Genomic DNA, 20,571 nt, shown 5'->3' on the forward strand with positions numbered 1-20,571 from the left:
TATAATTGGTACTATGCTGTGCAATATATTAAAATTTAATTTTGTACTTATGTTGTTTTAGTAACCCAGTCCAATTTTTTTAATTTTTAAAGCTTTAGATAAATGGTCAAAAAACAATCCAAGCTTTTTAAATTTTCCTTGTTCAAGTATGCTGTTTGTCCTGAAGAAGGTCTAATATAGGCCGAAACGTTGGCAATTAAAGAAAAATTTTGAAAAGCTTGGATTTTCTTTTTGACAATTTATCCAAATAAACCTTAAAAATTATTAAAATGTAAATCTTGGTCAAACTGCAAAAAAAAAACTACATTTTGATGAAACATTAACACACTATTTACTATATTCTTTCGGAATATTAAGATACATATATATTAGATATAACAGCTCGGTCCCAAAATTACAAATACTTTTAGACAAGAGATATATTGTTTTCACACTTTTACCTTAAATATAGACAGGTATTATTTTAAAGCCTTCAAAAACAAAATCATATACGAGTTTTGAAATATAGCTTCAATTGTTCTTGTATTTAGGTAAACCGACAAAATTGTCGCTACTATGCTAAAACGAATTGACTACACATTGGGTAGTCAGTAGCACAATAAACACAGTAACAAGTAAAAATTTATATGGGGGCATTTGGCTCAATTTTTTAAATCAAAAAATTTAACTGGTGATTAGTTTTTTGCCAAACACTTTGGTACCAGAATTAAGAGAAGCATTCCCAACATAACATGGAAATCCCTCTATGAAAGAAATCTACTAATTTTTTTCAAGATTAATGTATTGAACGGATTAAAACAATTGATGAGTGGCCAACAAGGTCGCCTGATTTAACGCTGTTAGATTTTTAGCTTTTTTTGGATGCAGTTTACAACGCGAAGAATTATTGAAAACCTAAAATATAGGATTAGGCAAGAATCTCAGTAAATTTCACCGCAGGGTTTAGAAAGGATTACCTTTCTAAGGATTATAACACTGTAAAAGAGTAAATGGTGTTCATGTTAAGCAGTTGCGAAATTACTAAGATATTAATTAATTAATCTTAATTCTAGTTTTTTTCCATATTTCGCTCCCAGTCCCCATTCCCATTACTATTCGTAAAAATCAAATAACTTTGCCTCGACTTTCCAAATTTAAAACATTAGAATTATTATTATTATTGCGTCAACAAAAACATTAAGGCTTGAATGTGGACTCAATATTCAGTTGACTCAATATTATTTCGTTGTTACGTTGGTATATATGACAGAAATATCGTTGACATTTAAGTTGTCAAAACTGTCGTTTGTCATTGATTTTCTTGATTCGCCTGGATATTGATTATTGCTTTGTGCAATTTGAATTTCCCAAGGAAATTGTAAACAAATCGGTCGTGGAGCTCCTTATAATCTTCCTGTTTTTCTCTACAGATTTTTATATTAAAAACATTTATTATTTCAATTAGAAAAGGCGGGAATTAAACTATTCCCTTACCACTTTAACCTTATATACACCTGAATATTGGGGATATTATTTATAATGTCCAGATCAATTCGAGCAGAGACCCGAAGCCGGGCAAAAGATGATATTAAGAAAGTAATGAACAACATCGAAAAGGTCCGACGATGGTAAGTACTACATTTAAATTTTATCATTTTTGTACAGAGTATGTGCATCATATAAATTTAAACCTGATCAGCATATTACTGTAGTCGAGTTTTGGGTGGCCCAAGTGAAATATCTCTATTAAAAAATAAATTGTTAAATAGGCCCAATGTGATTAAAGTGCATATTGTAAATTGATTCTTCTAATTATCCACCTGATATTTTAAAGTCGGTATAATCTGGGTTAGCAACATTTGATTCTCCATCTGTAGAGTCATTTAAACATGTATATTTTATTTTTATCAACCCCTGCTGTAAGATGTCTCAAAAGTAAATCCATCAAAGTTCAAACAATTGAAATGAACTTTCAAAATTGAATAATTTGTACTTTTAGGGAAAAAAAATGGGTTACCATAGGTGACACAACCATGAAAATTTTTAAGTGGGTACCTATGCACAACAGTGATTGTAAGAAAATAAAACACAGAGAAAACAAAGAAAACTTTGCGAGGAAAACTCTGGCTCCTCCAGCGGTGGATACTTCAAACTCTAATTCCAACTTTAGTTTAGCTGAGGACTCAAATACCTGTAAGTTTAAATGCTTATTCCATTTTTCTATTGTTTCAGTAAGAAGCATAAGAAATAAGTAGGACAAATTAAAAAGTTATAGTATAAAAGACAAACACTCAATCAACATTTTTGTTGGTTTTGTACAACTTACGGTGGTATTTAAGAATACACTTTATTAAAAGTGCATTTATTATATTGTACAAATTTTGAGCAGTAATAGAACCACAAGTATATTATTATAAAAGAGGAATTTCTAGTTAGAAAAAGTCTTTGAAATATTAAAAAAATGGTTTTTAAAATAGTTAAATTTTTGGTAATTTGCTTCCGCATGATTTCAATTTCAACAAAAGATAAAAAGGAAAGAAAAATACATACCTACATATCTTCATAGGCTAATATACAGGGTGGTCCGGTTTCGATGGCGGAAAATTAAATGGCCGACGGAGAACGAAAAAATAATAAGTTGGCTATTATAAATAATATTCGAAAAATGATTCGTTAAAAAATTACAGGGTGTCAAAATTCTAATTAAAAAAATCAATTTTTTTTTATTTTTCTTAAACCACTTTAGATATTTTAATGAAATTTGGCACGTTTAGACAGTTAATCAAAACGCATCTTTTTGTGCAAAAATTATTAATTTTATTCACTAGTGGCGTGTGTGCAGGCCGATCTTCATACAATTTTAATTAATTTTAATTGAATTATTAATTATTTTATGAAATCCTTGTTTAATTTAAAATAAAAAACATCTCTTTACTTTTTGTCGTAGGACACACTGTTTGCGAGTAAAAAAATAAATTTTTATAAATGCTGATTTTTTTTTTAAACAAAAAATATGAAAATACTAAATTTAATTAAAGACTAAATTATTCTGTTGGGTTCTAAAAAAGACACAAGAATCTGGATTCCGAAATTGAAATAAATAATGAATATAATAATGCCGGCAAGAAGGCAATGCATGCATAAAACAAAAGACGGTTTATTCGTATTTTATTATGACAGTTAATTATTTAAGTAAGTCAAATTATTGCGTTGGTTACCTTATTAATTTTGCTATTGTTAACAGTGTTGTTAAAAGTATTCTGAAAAATGCGTTTTTCAAGTAATGAATACGCTGATATTCATTTTTGTTATGGATTTTGTGATGGAAATGCGGAAGCGGCAGTTCGTGAATATCGAAGACGGTATCCAAATAGAAGAATTCCAGATGCTCGCGTGTTCATTAGAACACATCAAAATTTTAGGAACTTTGGTCTACGTGGTAATAATGAACAATACCGAAACCAGAGAAATAATAATGAAAATTGCACTGCGCACTTTTGATAATAATCCAAGGCTGAGCTCACGCAAGGCAGCTAAACAACTACAAATTCCTAAATCTCAAATATTGCAAACCTTACACGCTGACCACAGGCATGCATATCACCTACAGCCTGTTCAGGGTTTACAACCTGGTGATGCTGAAAAGAGAGTAAGATTTTGTCAGTGGCTTTTAAACTCAACAGAGGAAAATCCCGACTTTTTACACAAGATACTTTGGACGGATGAGTCTTGTTTTACAAGACGCGGAGTGATAAATTTTCATAACATTCATGTTTGAGCACAACAGAATCCTCATGCAATTCGGCCAAGATCGTTTCAAAATGAATTTTCCGTTAATGTTTGGTTGGGCGTTATTCGTGATAATGTTTGTGGTCCACATTTCCTACCTCCAAGGCTAAACTCACAACTATTTCTGGAATTTTTAAATATTAGTCTGCCGGACTACATTGAGGATTTACCCAATAATTTGAGACATGAAAGTTGGATACAACTGGATGGAGCCCCCCAACATTTTGGAATAGGTGTAAGAAACTGGCTTAATAATAATTACTCTCGAAGGTGGATTGGCCGGCTAGGGAGGAATAATATTAATGATCAAAATGGTATTGGACCAATACCCTGGCCACCCAGGTCACCGGATCTTAATCCACTAGATTTTTACGTTTGGGGAAACATTAAGGATAAAGTTCACGCTAATCCCGTATTTAACAGAGAGGAATTAATCTTAAGAATTCAGGAAGCATGTAATGACATGCAAAATCAAAATTTTGTGGTACTGGCTGCAATAAACTCCTTAATAACTCGGTGTAGAAAATGTATTGAGGTCGGTGGGCTGCATTTTGAACAACTTCTTTAATTATTAATTGTTTTTATTTTGTAATTGTTTTTAAGGGAATTAAATGTGTTATCTTCCTATGTGTTTTTATAAATCAGTATTTTTACTCGCAAACGGTGTGTCGTACGACAAAAAGTAAAGAGATGTTTTTTATTTTAAATTAAACAAGGATTTCATAAAAAAAAGAAATTAAAAAAAAACCGTGGCGCATAATTTTTTTAACTAAAATTAATTAAAATTGTATGAAGATCGGCCCGCACACACGCCACTGGTAAATAAAATTAATAATTTTTGCACAAAAAGATGCGTCTTGATTAACTGTCTAAACGTGCCAAATTTCATTAAAATATCTAAAGTGGTTTAAGAAAAATAAAAAAAATTGATTTTTTTAATTAGAATTTTGACACCCTGTAATTTTTTAACGAATCATTTTTCGAATATTATTTATAATAGCCAACTTATTATTTTTTCGTTCTCCGTCGGCCATTTAATTTTCCGCCATCGAAACCGGACCACCCTGTATAGTAGTGGCCATAATTATAGCAACAAGTACATTTTTCCTTGAAATTATATGATGTGGTAGATTAGAAAAAAAACTGGTATATATTATGATGTATTTTTTACAAAGCTTTTTATTTATGTTTATTTTTATTGTTACTTTATAAAAGAAATAAAAAATGGGAACTTTTTAAAGGAAACGGGTTGGACAAAATTATAGCAACACATTTTAGAAAAATCAATTTATTTATTCTCCAAAGTCAAAATAAGATTACAATACAATAATATTCTTCAGTATTTAGTATAGTACCCTTTAGCCCTTATAACAGCAATGCATCTTTTTGGCATGGATAAAATAAGTTTGTTTATAACATCATGATCGATTGACAACCAAGTATCCTGAAGAGCTTCGAAAAGTTCTCCAGCATTTTTGAAATTCCTGGTTCTACACCTGTTATCCACAATTTCCCAAAGATTTTCTATTGGATTTAAATCCGGAGATTGGGAGGGCCATTTCATAACATTAATTTTTTCATCATGGAGAAACTCTTTTATTAGCCTTGAAGAATGTTTTGGATCATTGTCATGTTGAAATTGATATAACAGCGGCATATTTTCTTCAGAATAGGGTAACATAACATTCTTTAATATATCCTTGTACATAAATCGATCCATAATCCCTTCTATTCTGTGAAGAGGTCCCATACCATACCCCGAAAAACAGCCCCACACTAAAACTGAACCACCACCATGCTTAACTGTAGGAGAAGTGTACCGAGGATTAAATCTTTTGCCTACAGGACGTCGAACGTATGCAGCACCATCACTTTTAAATAAATTGAATTTTGATTCATCGCTAAAAATAACTCTGCGCCACTGATCAATAGTCCAGCCCTGGTGTTCTCGAGCAAATTCAAGTCAAGCCTTCACATTCTTCTTGGAAAGAAGAGGCTTTTTTGCTGGTCTGCGTCCAAACAACTTATTTTCAAATAGACGCCGCCTTATGGATCGTTCACTAAGATCGGAACACCCACTGCCATCCAAAAGCCCTTTAATTTTTGAAGAGGACAAAAATGGGTTTTGCCTGGAAATCCGAACAATCATTTTGTCACTTTTTTTTGAAGTTTTCCGGGGACGTCCCGAATTTTTTTTGGGTACTACCAGCCCTGTGTTATTGTATCTTTTCACTATACGTGATACAACTGATCTGTGAAGAGCAAAATTTTTTGCAATGGATGACTGTTTGATGCCTGACTTATACTGATTAATTATAAGTTGCCTCACTTCAACAGATACGGTTTTACCACGACTCATACTGTTATTTAAATAAGTTAATAACTACCAAGAAATCACAATATAAATTGTTTCAATATTGCACTTCAACAGATTGAAAGAGCACTAAGTTTCAAATGTTGCTATAATTATGACCAGGTGAAATATTTGCAATTACAAATATTTATTGTCAGCAAAAAAACAGGTAGGCTTTTTTTTATTTGAATGAGAAATTTTGTTTAAATATTAAGAGGCCATCTAAACCAGTGGCGTACTTTTACGATTAAAACATACATATAATAGTTATTATTAAATATTAGTAAAATTCAGATTTGTTGCTATAACTTTGGCCACTACTGTATATCTATGTAGATATAGTATTCTGTGATTTTATTTCTCTTATTAAGAATTACGTCTTACCTCACCTCACAGAAAATACAAATAATAAAGGACTGCTAAGTTTGAATAAACTGAACCTAAGAAATCATTGCTTTTTTCCCTTTACCAATTTTTTTTGGCTTTTTAATTCTCTGAAATTTCAGTATACCTGATAAAAACCATAACTGCTCAAAAAACTTTAATTATCTTTTGTTTACATATACATTCTGGATCAGTTTTTTTATATATTTATAGGTTTTTCAACTGTAAGTGATTCCCAAGGCCCTACTGATTTTTCTTCTTCACACATGGCATTTTCCGATGATTCTAATTCACAAGGAAGTGAACAGCTGCATGGCGTAAAGAGGCTAAAGACTGATTAAGGAAAATAATAAATGTAGTTAGTGTTTACATTATTTAGTAGTTAGATTTAACTTCTCTAAATGTAGAGGATGTCCATTTCTTATTAAAATTATGTCACAATAAGCAAAGTGAAAGTAACATTTCTGTTGAAAAGTCAAGTAGTTACTAATAAGTCATGGCAACAATTTTAAGCTTATATAATTATCATATAAGGGACATCCCAAGTATAAAAATATTTAGACATTATGTGTAATGAGAAGATACCCTTCCCTGATCTGTATATATGGTTTATTTATGCCTATGGTATAGTTTATTTTATAATTTCCACTTTATACTTATGTAAGGAGACTTATTCTTAAGGTTAAAATAGATGTGAAAATTTCAAGCTTTGTTTTAAATACCTACTTTGATCAAAAAAATACATGAGTAAATCTCAAGATTCTAATAGTTTTATTAGTTTATATTTTATAGGACAAACTCGGTAAGAAGTGAAAAGAACCAAAAAACTATGTATATTTGCTTATTAAGCAGTTATATAGAACTGAAGAAAACTTGACTAGTATAGAAAAACAAGTTGTATGATACAGGACCTAGACAAATTAATATCTTTATGTGCTGAAAACAAATATTTACAGTTATCTAAAAACACGAATTAAGTAGGTACTAAAAGTATCAGTACAGTTAAAATGTATATAATAAAAAAGATAAGTGAAAATCAATTTGATAGAAAATAATTTATGTAGTAGCCCCCTGCAACTAATTAGTTTTTTTAATTTTTCTGTTACTTTGAGTCTGGTTCATATTGCAAGCTGATGTCTACTTATTTAAATTTCCGTATTTCTTAACTTAATACTTTATAATAAACATAAATGCATATTTGAAGTATGTAGATTCCAATCATTGTCAATATTTTATTGTTTTTAATAATTGCATACATAAATCTTTCTAAAAAATATGTACCTATTTGTATTTTTGACTAATATGCACATCAAAAAATGTAACTGGTTTACCATGAGAGTAATCTGAAGGCAGAACAAGGACTTTTTATTTTATTGTATAGATTCTCTATAATTATGTGAATTCCACTGTAAATCATGATCAAAGTGAATCCTAAAAGAGCTGATAAGAAAGGCAACTGATGCCTAATTATGATGAAACCCAAAAATAAGTATACCTACAAGGTAACACTTTTTTTGTTCAGTTTGACCTCACACTTCTGTATGCTAACCAAAGTACTGACTTGTTTGCTAATATTGCTATCAGGAATCCCCAATAGTATAGTTTTCTCTTGTGCATTAGGGAATTGCAATTATTTATTTCTGACACCATTTAGAACGTTTCCAAAGCAAGAAAATGACTTTCCTAGGTTTTTATAAAACATACAGCTGAAGAAATAGGTTTACTGGTTTTCCACCAGACTGTATAAACGTTAAAGAAAAGTTATTTTGGTATAATTTATAAACTGACTATTACCAAAGCAAAATCTATATTGTTGTGATAAATTTTTAATTAGTTACCTATTTTGTTGCCAACAAACTGCATTTTGCAAAATTGTTTTGTAATAACAATTATTTTTAACTCCCTTTTTGATATAGAAACAAAAGTGCTGAGCCTGGACTATATATACCATAATATCTGTGGCTTTGGAGGGGTCCATTGAGGCACAAAAAAGAGCACCAAACTGGATTTGCTCAAATTGGCTTCTGCTAAATGCAAAAAAACAAATCAGATGTTTTTTATCTTGGGAAAGTTTCACAATAATGAACTACAAGTGTGGTTCCCACAAGTAGAGCTTGAGCCAAAACTTAAGATGCCTATATATATGTACTTAGAAATCTGTGAAATTGTGTTTCTGTTAACGTCTTAAAAACTGCATATTATGTAATATATCATCCACAGGGGTCATACAGCCCGCATACATAGGGTATTCAAAATAAAGAGGAAAGCTGTGAGAATAATAACAGGTTTTAGAAATAATGGCAAGGATATGTCTGTTAATTTGGATCTAATGATTGTTCTCTGTGTGAATATTTTGAAGTATTTATTATTATTATTATTACGTTGACAATAGCAGGCGGTGAGACCGATGAAGCTATGGTTTCTTCCGTATGTTTCAGGCTTGAGTAGGTGGACATGCTCACATGCAGTAGTGGATCATTCTCTCCGAATTTTGTCCCAGCTCAACATCAACGCGATTCTTGAAGATAGTTGGGGCCGTCACCGTTTCCTGATTTAACGAGTTCCACAAGTGCACTGCACGATTTGTTACAAAGTTTTTTCTGGAAAGTTTTGCCGTTCTTTCTTTTTCAAGCTTCCTTGGATGTCCTCGGAGATGATGGTTTTGGCTATAGTGGAAAAGGTTCGCCAAATTGCACTGGCAATCTTGTAGGTTTCGATGAGATCGCCTCTATGTCTTCGCTCTCTGAGAGTGGTCAAACCAAACCTGATTAATCTTTCTGGATATGGCACCTCGCTTAATTCGTAAGGGATTTTTGTTACTTTGCGCTGTAATTTCTCCAATTGGTCTATAACTTTAATATAATATGGGTTCCATACAACAAAGGCATATTCTCTATTTATGTAACTCTCTTGTTTTATCTTTGTTGGATTATGGTGACATCATTTATCACAGCTCTTTGACTAATCGAATTTCTAAATCTATTCAGAAGTTGCAAAATGCGTGTTTGCGATTTTCATATAATATTTTGTATAGAGATCATATTACTCCACACTAAAATAAACACTCAATATTATCTATGGCTAATCGACGTACGCTACATTTAACCAATTTTATTTATAGAGTTTTAAAATCCAAGCAACCGCCATATTTATATCAACTTTTCATATCTAGAGATCACTATCACCAAACTCGCTATACTGGCAATTTTCTTGTACCGCAACACCGTTCTGCAAATTTCCAAGAATCCTTTGCTTTTGTTGCACCTCAAATATGGAACAATATTCCAATTGAAAAAAAAAACTTTAGCAATATCTACATTTTCAAAACACATTAAAAATAAACTTTTGCAAGAGCAACGTACAATTTAATGAAAAAGTGAGAAAATGTTGAAATTATCTGACTATTTGTGGCTAGATCTGTGCGTTCTCTGTCAGTCCAATTTATAAATAATAATGAATTATTAGTGCTATTCTCCTAGTGACCTATGGGAGGTTCTTGTGCTTGACCGGATACCAAAATTATTGTCATAAACTGAAAATTATTAACTTTATTGTTAAGTATAAATAGTGATTTTTTTTTTCTTTAGTTTTAGTTTTTGGGGCGCTCTACACATTTCTGAAAATAAGTTCCAGACTTGTGAATCGGTTTATTAATCGCAGGGTAGTCCTTTATTTATCATCAACCGAGATTATTGTTATATTTAAAAATAAAGTGTAATTTATTTTGGGATAAATAAAAAGTTTTTGAATTGAATATTCTATTTTTGGTCTTATGTAACTTTTGTATAGAGTGGATATCATTTGAATAGAATGGTCCCTAAAAGCTTGTTTTATCAGATAGACTAGCGAGTTTGCTTTTTTACAAATTCTCGTTATATGACGTTCCCATTTTAGGTCTGATGTTATTAGGACTCCTAGATCATTTTGTTCGTTCACTGATTTTAAGGCACATCCATCCAGAAACTATTCATTATCTGGACCGATCCTCAACACTGTGCATTTGGATGTGTTTAGTTTCATTCCACATTGCCTTGACCACATCTCATCATTTTGCAGGTCTGCCTGGAGCAGCACTGCGCTGGTTAGAGGATTAGCATATATTTTGCAGTCATCTGCAAACAGAGTTGTGTCCATCTTTATAAGTCCAACTAGATCAAACAAATATGATGTAAAAAGCACTGGGCCAACTACCGATCCCTGGATAACGCCGCTGCTCACTCGATGTGGACTGGACAGCTGCTCCCCATTGACTATAACCTGGTAGAATCTCTCATTCAGTAATGCCTTGATCAGATCAAGCAGCTTTCCTCTGGCTCCAAAATGCTTCAGCTTTGCCATTAAGAGCTTGTGCGGGACTTTATCAAATGCCTTTTCATAGTCAAGATATATTATGTCTGTTGGCTGGCCATTGTCGTGATTTTTTGTTCAGTCATTCAAACACTCTAAAAGGTTTGTTGTTGTTGAACGTTTAGGCAAAAATCAAACCATTCTCCAGAAAGAATGCTATGAGCTCCTTAACTATTACTTTCTCCATACATTTCAGTGGGTTGCATGTGAGGCTGATAGGTCTGTAGTTTTCCGGTTTGTTCCGGTCTCCCTTCTTGAACAGTGGTGTAACAATTGAGTGTTTCCATTCTTCTGGTATCTTTCCTTGTTCTAAGCATTCCTGCATTGCCCCCAAAAGCAAGGGACTGAGGGAATTTCTGCAATTTTGAAGGAAAACTGTTGGGATTTTATCTGGTCCTGGGCTTGAGTCCCTTTTCATATTTTCAAGCGCTTCTTCGAATTTCTCTTTTGTAAAATGAATAGTTACAATTGAGGGTTGCACCCTGCTGTGATTAGGCAATAATGGAATTGGATATGAATCGTTCGTGAATGCTGTATTAAACTGTTCTGCGATTGTTTCCGAATTTGCTTTATATCAAACAGAATATGGAGAAGTGTCATACTCATGGAGATGTCCACTTCTACCATACACAAGTGGGTTTGATGTGTAACCTGGGGAGTACAGTTTTTTAATGTCATATGACGTACTATCAGATTCTTACCTATTAGTAGGTTTAAACAGTTTATAAAGGAATATCTTATTAAAAATTCATTTGAGCAATACTTAACTTCTGATTTTACTTTAGTAGTATATTATAAGGGTTTTTATCATTGTAGGTGCCCAAGTCAAGTTATTTTAATGATTTATTTGAATTTACAATTTTTATAGATGCAATTTGTGATATTTTAATATGTGTGTTTTTAATAAGATGAAAGTGTAAATTTATTAATTTGATATTCTTTGATGTGTGTAAGATGTTTGTATTAACATGAAAAAACTATTACCCCATTGTAATGTTTGTGCCACTACTGAACTAAGATATTAAACTATATTTAATTTATTTTCTGATAAAACAAGTCTTGTACTTTCCCTTCACTATGATGAAATAAGACTTAAAACACCAGATACTATTTATTTTAACATCAACACTAACTTATCTACATTAAGGTTATTTTTTTTTAATATATTTTAGATATTTGGCAGAATTGAAGTCGTCATCCAAATCATCATCTATTACTACTTTCTTCTTTGGTTTTCTTTTCTCTAACCTTTCTTTTCGTTGAGCCTCAGTAAGGGTCCAAATATTCAATGGCAACTAAAATATGAAGTTGGTTATTAAAATGTATACTTTTCATTTTATTTCGTATGATAATTAATTACCTTAATAATTCTGCGTGGTTCCGGATAACGAATAGTATATGTAGACCCATCAGGCTGAACCAACAGTGTAGGATATGTTCTTGCATAAGTTAACCTGTGAGGTCTAGTAATTCCGGCAGACCAACAACTTAAACATCTTAATTGGAGAGACAGAGCCCCTATGTTCATTTCGATCTATCAAAATGTCCTAATGATCTTTAAATATTAAAAAAAAAAACAATATTTTTGGTCGGGTTATAGGTTATGTGCAAACATAACATTTTTAATTTTTATAGGTTATGTATGCTATGTTGACAGAATAATCAGCGCTACCAACTGCAAAAGCGATTCCAATTAACAAAATGTCGGAAAGGTGACTTCTACAGGGTGTTTCAGAACTATGGGATCAAACTTCTGGGGGTTGTTCAGTGCAACAGAAGAATCCATTTGAGTATAGGAACCCATGTCTGGAAATGCGTCACTACGCCACTACGGCCCTAAGACGCGTTAAAATTTATAAAAAACATTAATTACCTAAATAGGATCTGCTGCATTTATTTTTACCTTTTGTACATGATACCATAACAACAATTGTTTAAAATCAACGCTTATCAATGTCATGTTTAAAAATTTTATAGCTTAAAATTTTTAAACGTTTATTGCTAATGGAAAACTTTACCAATCAAGAATTGGCGGATATGCATTTGGCATACGGAGCTACAAACTGCAATGCACGAGCAGCATCGCGGTTGTCTCATGATTGTCTCAACGTTATCCCGAACGACAGCATCCTGGATACAAAAAGTTTATTGCGGTTCATCGGCGGCTCGCTGAGACAGGCATGTTTAAGATCAAGATGCATGATACTGGTGTTGCTCGAACCGTAAGAACGGTCGAATTTGAAGAAGAGGTGCTTCAGCGAGTTGCCGACCATCAAATAGCACACGTGACGTCGCTAAGAATATGAATACGAGTAACGCTTCTGTCTGGCGGGTACTACACGAGCAACAACTCCATCCTTACCACTTCCAGAAAGTTCAAGGTATGACTCCAGCCGATTATCATCCTAGAGTTCAATTGTGTCGATGGCTTTTGGATCACATCATTGCACAACCAAATTTTTTACGATATGTTTTGTGGACCGATGAAGCCTCTTTCACAAGAGACGGTATTTTTAATAGTAGGAATAGCCATGTTTGGGGCGAAGAAAATCCTTATGCAATTTTTCCAAGAAAACATCAGAATCATTGATCTGTTAATGTATGGGCAGGCATTGTTGATCATTATTTAATTGCTTGCCATACCTTCTACCGGAACAATTAACAGGACCTATTTATCTGCGTTTCTTGGAGGAAGTTCTCCCAGAACTCCTTGAAAATGTTCCACTAAACGTTAGACAGCAAATGTGGTTTCAGCATGATGGAGCACCGGCTCACTTTGCTGTACAAGTACGCGAGTATTTGGCTCAGCGGTTTGGGCACCGTTGGATTGCCAGAGGTGGAGCAGTTTCTTGGCCTCCTAGGTCACCCGATTTAAGGTCGCTCGATTTTTTCTTGTCGGGACATGTAAAGTCTTTAGTCTACGAAACTCCAGTAGAATCAGAGCTAGACTTAATTGGACGAATAACAGCAGCATTTGAAATCATTCAAAACGAGGATCAAATTTTTAGTGTAGTCTGCCGAAATCATGTGCGGCGTTTCAATCGGTGTATTGAGGTTGGAGGAAGACATTTTGAACAATTCTTGTGATGGTATCATATACAAAAGGTAAAAATAAATACATCAGATCCTATTTAGGTAATTAATATTTTTTCAAAATTTAAACGCGTCTTAGGGCCGTAGTGGCGTAGTGACACATGGGTTCCTATACTCAAATGGATTCTACTGTTGCACTGAACAACCCCTAGAAGTTTGATCCCATAGTTCTGAAACACCCTGTATAATCTAGAGATATTGGATGCTCTAAATAATTTGAAAAAAATTACAAAATATGATATGGTTTACGTAATACCTGGAATTAAATATGAAATGGGTAAAAAAATTTGTATACCGAATAAATTCTGAAATGGTAAAGTACTCATTAATACGTTGGTCAGGTGGGAGGTAAATGCCAGAACATTATATTCAATTTCTTTTTAGCTGAACTGAGCCAGATAGTAGTATAGCTCATCCGCGACTGCGTCACCAAATCTGATTTAATATTATTGCGAATTACAATGATGACTCCTCTATTTCAGCTTTTATTAGTGGGTAAGATATTTCGATCTCTGGGATATATGCAATATGATTCTAAACCAAATTCAGAATCCATAAGACCAGGTGTAAGCGAAGTTCCAAAGAGCATCTGAGCCAGTTCAGTGAGCTTGGTTCGAAGTCCATTAACATTTTGGTAGTAGACGATGATCCTGCCTTCTATGTTCTCCTTGTCCTTCAATGGTAACTGCTAAGAACATGTTTATTTGAGGGCTGTCTTACTAGAACTGACTACCAGGTTGCAGGTTTCTTTTATTATCACCATTACTGCTCCAGCTGAGTATGCTCTGGCACATTGTGTAGCTAAGGATTTAGCTACACAATTCTTATTCATTTTCCGTATTAAGTTCGGTAAACTTTAAGACCTGCGTCTGTCTAACCCCAGAGTCGGAAAAGCACTCAAGATAATCGATAAAGAGACTAATAGATATTCTACCTGGTTACGAAAGAAGCTTCATACCAGAAGGACATTTAGGACGCTTTGTGTTGTATAAAGGAGGAGTTGTTGCCGAGAATCTAAGAAGTCTAGCAATTTCCAAACTCGCCTGCGGGGTCGGTAGCCGATAAGTCTGGAAGTAAGAACTGGAGGATGATTCAGACAGAATTTACAATTTCTGTCGGAATGTTCAAAAAAGCCCCCTGGTGGCATGTGAAACTAATAAAACCTTTGAATAGTCAATACAATACATACATGCCATAGACAACAAAACAAGTATTTCATTAAAATCATCTTTAGTCCTTATAAAATTCATCCAAGCTGTAATATGCTTTACTCAATAAAAATGTCTTAACTACCTTACTTAACCGCTTATCATTACTGATATTTTTATATTTTAGAGGCAAGTGATTGTATATTTTGATCCCCTTATAGATGATTGAATTTTTCGTAAGAGCACTCTTCGGGATGCTCAGATTCAAGTTATTAGAATTAAATCTTGTTGTATTTGCATTCGTGTGAGACTCATTAACCCTTCCCCCCGTACTTCTTAAGAAACTAGCTCTGTTAGTATTTGTTCTTGAAAAAGTGGCTTACAGTGGTCGCCAAAACCTGCCCCACATAAAAATGTTGCAAAACAAAAACTGACTGCAAGAGATACAAACTTGCAAAACCCCAAAACTATACCATATATCAGATGTGACTCAACTAATGCAAAATAAAAATTTTTTGACGAATCTCCATCTTGTTCAGTGCGAACGAGTCTTATGGCATAACAGGCAGAGGACAACCTCTAAGCATCGCAATATATATGGAGATTAAACTTTAAGGCAGAATTAATAGAAATGCTTAAAAATTTGGCGCAGCCTTCTTTTGCGATTTCTTCCCCATTTAACGAAGGACTAACAATAAACCCTAGAAACATAATTAAATTTGTTTTGCTGACGTTCAATGTAAGTTTGTTTGCATCACACCATCTTTTAATATTGCTTATATCCTTCCGAACTGTTTCTGCCAATGTAGTGATATTTGTTTCGAGCCACAATATTGTGGTATCATCAGAAAACAATGTAATGGAATTCATTCATGCTGATGAAAGCTAGCTCATTTATGTAAACAAGAAAGAGTAGAGAGTAGGACTAAGTACTGACCCCTGTGGAACCCCAGAATCAATTCTGCGCATAGATTAAACCTCGTGTTGCCCACCAACTACTAACTAATAGTACTTCTGCCGTAGTATTCCGCGATCGACACAGTCAAATACCTTAAAAAAATCGCAAAACACTGCTGCAGCCATCTGTCCTTCATTAAGACCCAAGTACAGTCTTTCCAAAAGATTAAAAATGGCATCACTACTACTGTTCTTATCCCGGCAACCAAATTGATTTTTATTTAATAAATTATGTATTTCTAGAAAAGAAGACATCCTAATTTTAACAATTTTTTTCGACAATCTTTGAGAGTGTTGGCAACATTGAGATGGGTCGGAAACTTGAAGGTTCAGTAGAGTTTCCCCCTTTAAAAAGTGGATTTACGAAAGCTGTACGCAAGCGCTTAGGAAAGATACCTTTGTCAAAGGAGATATTTATAATTTCAGAGAGCTCTGCAAGTACTGAGTCAGGAAGGTTACAAAATAGTCTCACAGAAATACCGTCAATACCTATAGTAGAATTCTTGTTTAAAATTTTTCCTAAAATACTCTTAAACTCTTGAATCTGTATGATATAGGCAAAATGATTCCCGTACAGATATGTTTTTTAAATAAGACATTGGATCAATATTAGAACTTATATTATGTGCCAATTTTTCCGCAATTGTACAATAATAATCACTAAGAGTATCTGGATCCATATCAGTTTGATAAAAATTCTTTTTATTACAGCTTCCCCTTAAGTCGTTAACTATTTGCCAAATTTCTTTTGATTTGTTTTTTGCATTGTAAATTTTATTATAAAAAAAGGCCCTCTTTGTTGTTTTGATAACTTTTCGGTATATAGACTTATATTTAAGTAAAAGGTTACATATAAACGCTGAAGGATTATATTTTCTCAGAGTATATAAAAATCCAAGTTTTTTGCAGCTATTTTAATTCCGTTTGTTATGATCTCTTTTTTATTATTTTCAAAGGAAAATTTTTTTCTAATAGCTTAGAGAGATTGATGTTAAATTCATTTAGGGGGTCAGAGGAGTTCTTCATAACCTCCCAATTAATTTTATTGCACTCCTAGAGTTTTTATTTTAACCTGGATTACGGAAACATGGTTAGCTGAGTATAAAAGGAGCCGCATCGCTGCTGGGAGGCAGTTTAGTGCAGTGCTGTTCGGAATACTGGCGCGATATTTAAATCGGACGTAAATAGTAGTAAATAAATATTTCTGGTAGTCGTGACGTGATTCGACTGATATGATGAGGCACGCAATGATAGTCCTCCTGCAGTTCTCGTGAACTTCGGTAGTGATATGGCTCGTGTTTCGGTACTAAAAGGTCGCAAAAATTTGAAAAACAGTAATATATTTATTAAGGAAGATTTAACTAAAAATCGCCTTTCTCTACTTAATAAGGCCATTGACTTGTTTGGTGTCAAAAACGCATGGGTCCTGAATGGAGTTATTTATACTAAGTTTAACAATAAAGTGCATCGTATACCTAGTGAAAGTGACTTAATTAAAATAAAGTCTGCTTAGCTTAATAATGGACAGTAATTTAATACGTTTTGTTATTGTTATCAATACTCATGCAATTTCGATTTTCGGTAAGAAAATACTTTTTAACCAATAACTTAATCATAATTACAATTTTATTTTGTGTTGTTTGGGATAAGAAACAGTTTTTTCCTTTTTTTTTTTTTGTTGTTTAATTTATTTAATTGCATGAAGTTATTACGATTTTTGCTTAATTTTTTTGCTTGGTTTTGGTTCAATATGAATACATATTATTTTTTACAAAATAATCCCGGGGCATTGTGTGGAAGCGCTGTTTTTTCTATTTTGTTTTCTATTGTTTTGTTTTTAGGCTAAGCTATTTATTATCTATATATACCTGTATAGGGAAACACTGATATATTTTCGAGCTTGCATAACATTAAATTTTTCCGCATTTTTCCTATAATTATACATACATATATTATTGTTAATAAGAATCAAATTGGTTACTGGATGATGACTACTAGTAAATTCAAAGTTGGCCACTTAAACGTAAGATCTATCTTTACGGGTTTTGCTGAATTACGTGATATGATAGAAGCAAATAATTTTGAGATATTTTTGTTGTCTGAAACTTGGCTGTCTGAGGGGGATGATTCTGACGCATTTAAGATTCCGGGTTACCAAATGTTTAGAAAAGATAGGGTCGGCAGGGGGGAGGTGTGGCTGCTTTTGTTAAATATACATATGAAGTTGATATATTGACTTTTGATTTTAATATTAATCCTAAACTTGAATACCTTGTTTTTAAGATTAGGTTGGGAAAAGTATTATGGCTTTTGTGTTTTTTACAAGCCACCAACGCTAAATTTTAGTGCATTAACCGCTGACTTTGATAATATATTTTCATGTCTTTATCCTGCTGTAGAAGAAACTTTTTGTTTAGGGGACTTTAATATTAATTTATTGAGTCTTCAAAATCCACTTACTACACTTTTTGAAAACTACAACCTACATCAAGTAAATGAAGAGCCCACACGAGTAACGGCAAATGTAAGTACTCTTTTAGATGTCATATTTGTTTCTAATGTGCTGTTGGTTTCTAATAAGGGTGTGTTATCGGCTGATGCCGTATCCGACCATAAAATTATATATTGTGAATTAAATTTAGCAAAAATAAATTGCAGTCAAAAAATTGTTAGGTACCGTTGTTTTAAAAATTTTAATGTATACAATTTCAATGCAGACATGCAGAATTTGCCGTGGGATAATATTTTTTACGAAAATGACATTAATATGAAGATATCTATGTTTAATAATTTTATTTTAACCCTTTTCGATAGGCATGCGCCTGTCCGAGAATCTCGCATTACTAAGCCTAAAGCACCATGGCTCACAGAAAACCTAAAAATCTTTATGAGACAAAGGGACGATGCCTTGCGTATATTCAAACAGTCAAAACTATTGGAAGATTGGAATACTTACAAAGGTTTAAGAAATTTTACTTTGTCTCGGGTTCGGAGAGAGAAGAGGAAGTATATCGATTCACTTTTTTTAAATAAAAGAGAACCGAGTCAGCTGTGGAATGCACTAAAAAGTTTTAATATTAGTAAGAATAAGGATGGTCTAATTCCGTCGTTTCTCTCTGATCCCAATGAGATAAGTAATTTTTTTGACTTAACTGCGCAAGTCAATCCAGGCTGTGAGGAAAAAACGTCTTATTATAATAATAACTTTTATAGAGATGCGAATATGTTTAGTTTCCATTTAACGAGTCCGGATGAGGTCAACAAAATTTTAAATAATATAAAAACAATAGCGATAGGTACCGATGAAATTTCTTCATTAATGCTTAAGTATTGTAGCCCCTTTGTTGACTTGTACTTAACCCACATTATAAATTGTTGCATAGAGATAAGTTACTTTCCTGATCAATGGAAAACTTCAATGGGAAAACCTTTGCCTAAAATGTCTACTCCTACAACTCTTAATGACATTCGCATTATAAGTATTTTGCCTGCCGTTTCGAAAATTTTTGAAAGAATTCTTTATAATCAGATATATAACTATTGCTTATCTAATGAAATAATACCAAATTCACAATGTGGGTTTAGGAAACATTTTAACACTTCGGTAGCACTTTGTAATGTAACTGATGACTTATTTAGAGCTTGTGATAAAAACATGCATACCGTTTTAGTGCTGTTGGATTATTCTAAGGCGTTTGACACCATTAACCATAATTTGTTGTGCGCTAAGCTTAAGTATTACGGTTTTAATAATAACTCCTATTTGCTTTTAAAATCCTATTTGTCTAATAGATATCAAACGATTTTTTCCGATAACAGAAAGTCTGAACAAGTAAGTATTAGTTGTGGAGTACCGCAGGGTTCTATTTTGGGTCCTTTGCTTTTTATAATGTATACCTCAGATGTTTTAAAATCGCTTAAATATTGTAAGCTTCAGGCATTTGCTGATGATACGCAAATTTATTATTGTTTTGATTACAGCGACTATAAAGAGGCCGAATCACTCATAAATGAAGACCTGCAAGCACTAGGCTTAAACTCAAAAAATCACAATTTAAAATTAAATCCTAATAAGTCCCAGCTTATGATATTTGGTAACAAAAATCAAAGAGAGTTTTTAAAATCTAATATAAATATTAATTTCGATAATATAAGATTGGAATTTGTAAACAACGGTAAAAACTTGGGGGTTATTTTGGATGAACAATTAAGATTTAAGGAACACCTTAAAAAAATTTTTCAAAGAACTTTTATGTCCCTGAAAACATTGTATAATAACCGCCATATGTTAAATGTAAAGTTAAGAAAACAATTATGTGAATCCCTTGTACTGTCTCATTTTAATTATGCTGACGTAGTTTATGGGTTTTGCCTAGATTTGGAAAGTCGGGTAAGAATTCAAAGGGTCCAAAATGCTTGCGTTCGATTTGTTTATGGACTCCGAAAATTTGACCATGTATCTTATTTATATAGAGATATTAGATGGCTTAAAATGGATATGCGCAGGATATTACATTTTGC

The 20,571-nt window shown here is 32.8% G+C and overlaps 3 protein-coding genes and 1 long non-coding RNA gene across 4 annotated transcripts; 2 read left to right on the plus strand and 2 right to left on the minus strand.

The window, feature by feature from the left end:
- Positions 1-1,289: 1,289 nt before the first annotated feature.
- On the plus strand, positions 1,290-7,265 carry LOC126742487 (B-cell CLL/lymphoma 7 protein family member B). Its single transcript, XM_050449130.1, has 3 exons — positions 1,290-1,607; positions 1,979-2,172; positions 6,719-7,265. Exons 1-3 carry the CDS (start codon positions 1,519-1,521, stop codon positions 6,844-6,846), a joined length of 411 nt encoding a protein of 136 aa, XP_050305087.1. The 5' UTR covers positions 1,290-1,518; the 3' UTR covers positions 6,847-7,265.
- Positions 7,266-10,468: 3,203 nt separating this feature from the next.
- On the minus strand, positions 10,469-10,843 carry LOC126734903 (uncharacterized). The gene has a single exon (XM_050438769.1). It carries the CDS (start codon positions 10,841-10,843, stop codon positions 10,469-10,471), a length of 375 nt encoding a protein of 124 aa, XP_050294726.1.
- Positions 10,844-11,944: 1,101 nt separating this feature from the next.
- Positions 11,945-12,491, minus strand: LOC126738170 (39S ribosomal protein L55, mitochondrial). Its single transcript, XM_050443371.1, has 2 exons — positions 12,213-12,491; positions 11,945-12,147 (listed from the first exon to the last, which is right to left on the minus strand). The coding sequence occupies exons 1-2, from the start codon at positions 12,378-12,380 to the stop codon at positions 12,001-12,003; spliced, it is 315 nt and encodes a 104-aa protein (XP_050299328.1). The 5' UTR covers positions 12,381-12,491; the 3' UTR covers positions 11,945-12,000.
- A 430-nt stretch (positions 12,492-12,921) lies between these two features.
- LOC126739129 (uncharacterized) lies at positions 12,922-15,242 on the plus strand. The gene is made up of 2 exons (XR_007661556.1): positions 12,922-13,957; positions 14,025-15,242. It is a non-coding gene; the product is annotated as an uncharacterized LOC126739129 (long non-coding RNA).
- Positions 15,243-20,571: the final 5,329 nt, after the last annotated feature.

This window comes from Anthonomus grandis, chromosome 1 (assembly GCF_022605725.1).
Source record: "Anthonomus grandis grandis chromosome 1, icAntGran1.3, whole genome shotgun sequence".
NCBI classification, from domain to species: Eukaryota; Metazoa; Arthropoda; class Insecta; order Coleoptera; family Curculionidae; genus Anthonomus; species Anthonomus grandis.

What these genes read in the sequence shown, in the direction of transcription:
- LOC126738170 (XM_050443371.1), bottom strand. Translation starts at nt 12,380, where the DNA reads ATGAACATAGGGGCTCTGTCTCTCCAATTAAGATGTTTAAGTTGTTGG. An exon ending in AACCACGCAGAATTATTAAG is followed by an intron (nt 12,148 to 12,212) that starts GTAATTAATTAT and finishes TTCATATTTTAG; the next exon opens with TTGCCATTGAATATTTGGAC.
- LOC126742487 (XM_050449130.1), top strand. Translation starts at nt 1,519, where the DNA reads ATGTCCAGATCAATTCGAGCAGAGACCCGAAGCCGGGCAAAAGATGAT. An exon ending in ATCGAAAAGGTCCGACGATG is followed by an intron (nt 1,608 to 1,978) that starts GTAAGTACTACA and finishes TTGTACTTTTAG; the next exon opens with GGAAAAAAAATGGGTTACCA. An exon ending in AGCTGAGGACTCAAATACCT is followed by an intron (nt 2,173 to 6,718) that starts GTAAGTTTAAAT and finishes ATATATTTATAG; the next exon opens with GTTTTTCAACTGTAAGTGAT.
- LOC126734903 (XM_050438769.1), bottom strand. Translation starts at nt 10,843, where the DNA reads ATGGCAAAGCTGAAGCATTTTGGAGCCAGAGGAAAGCTGCTTGATCTG.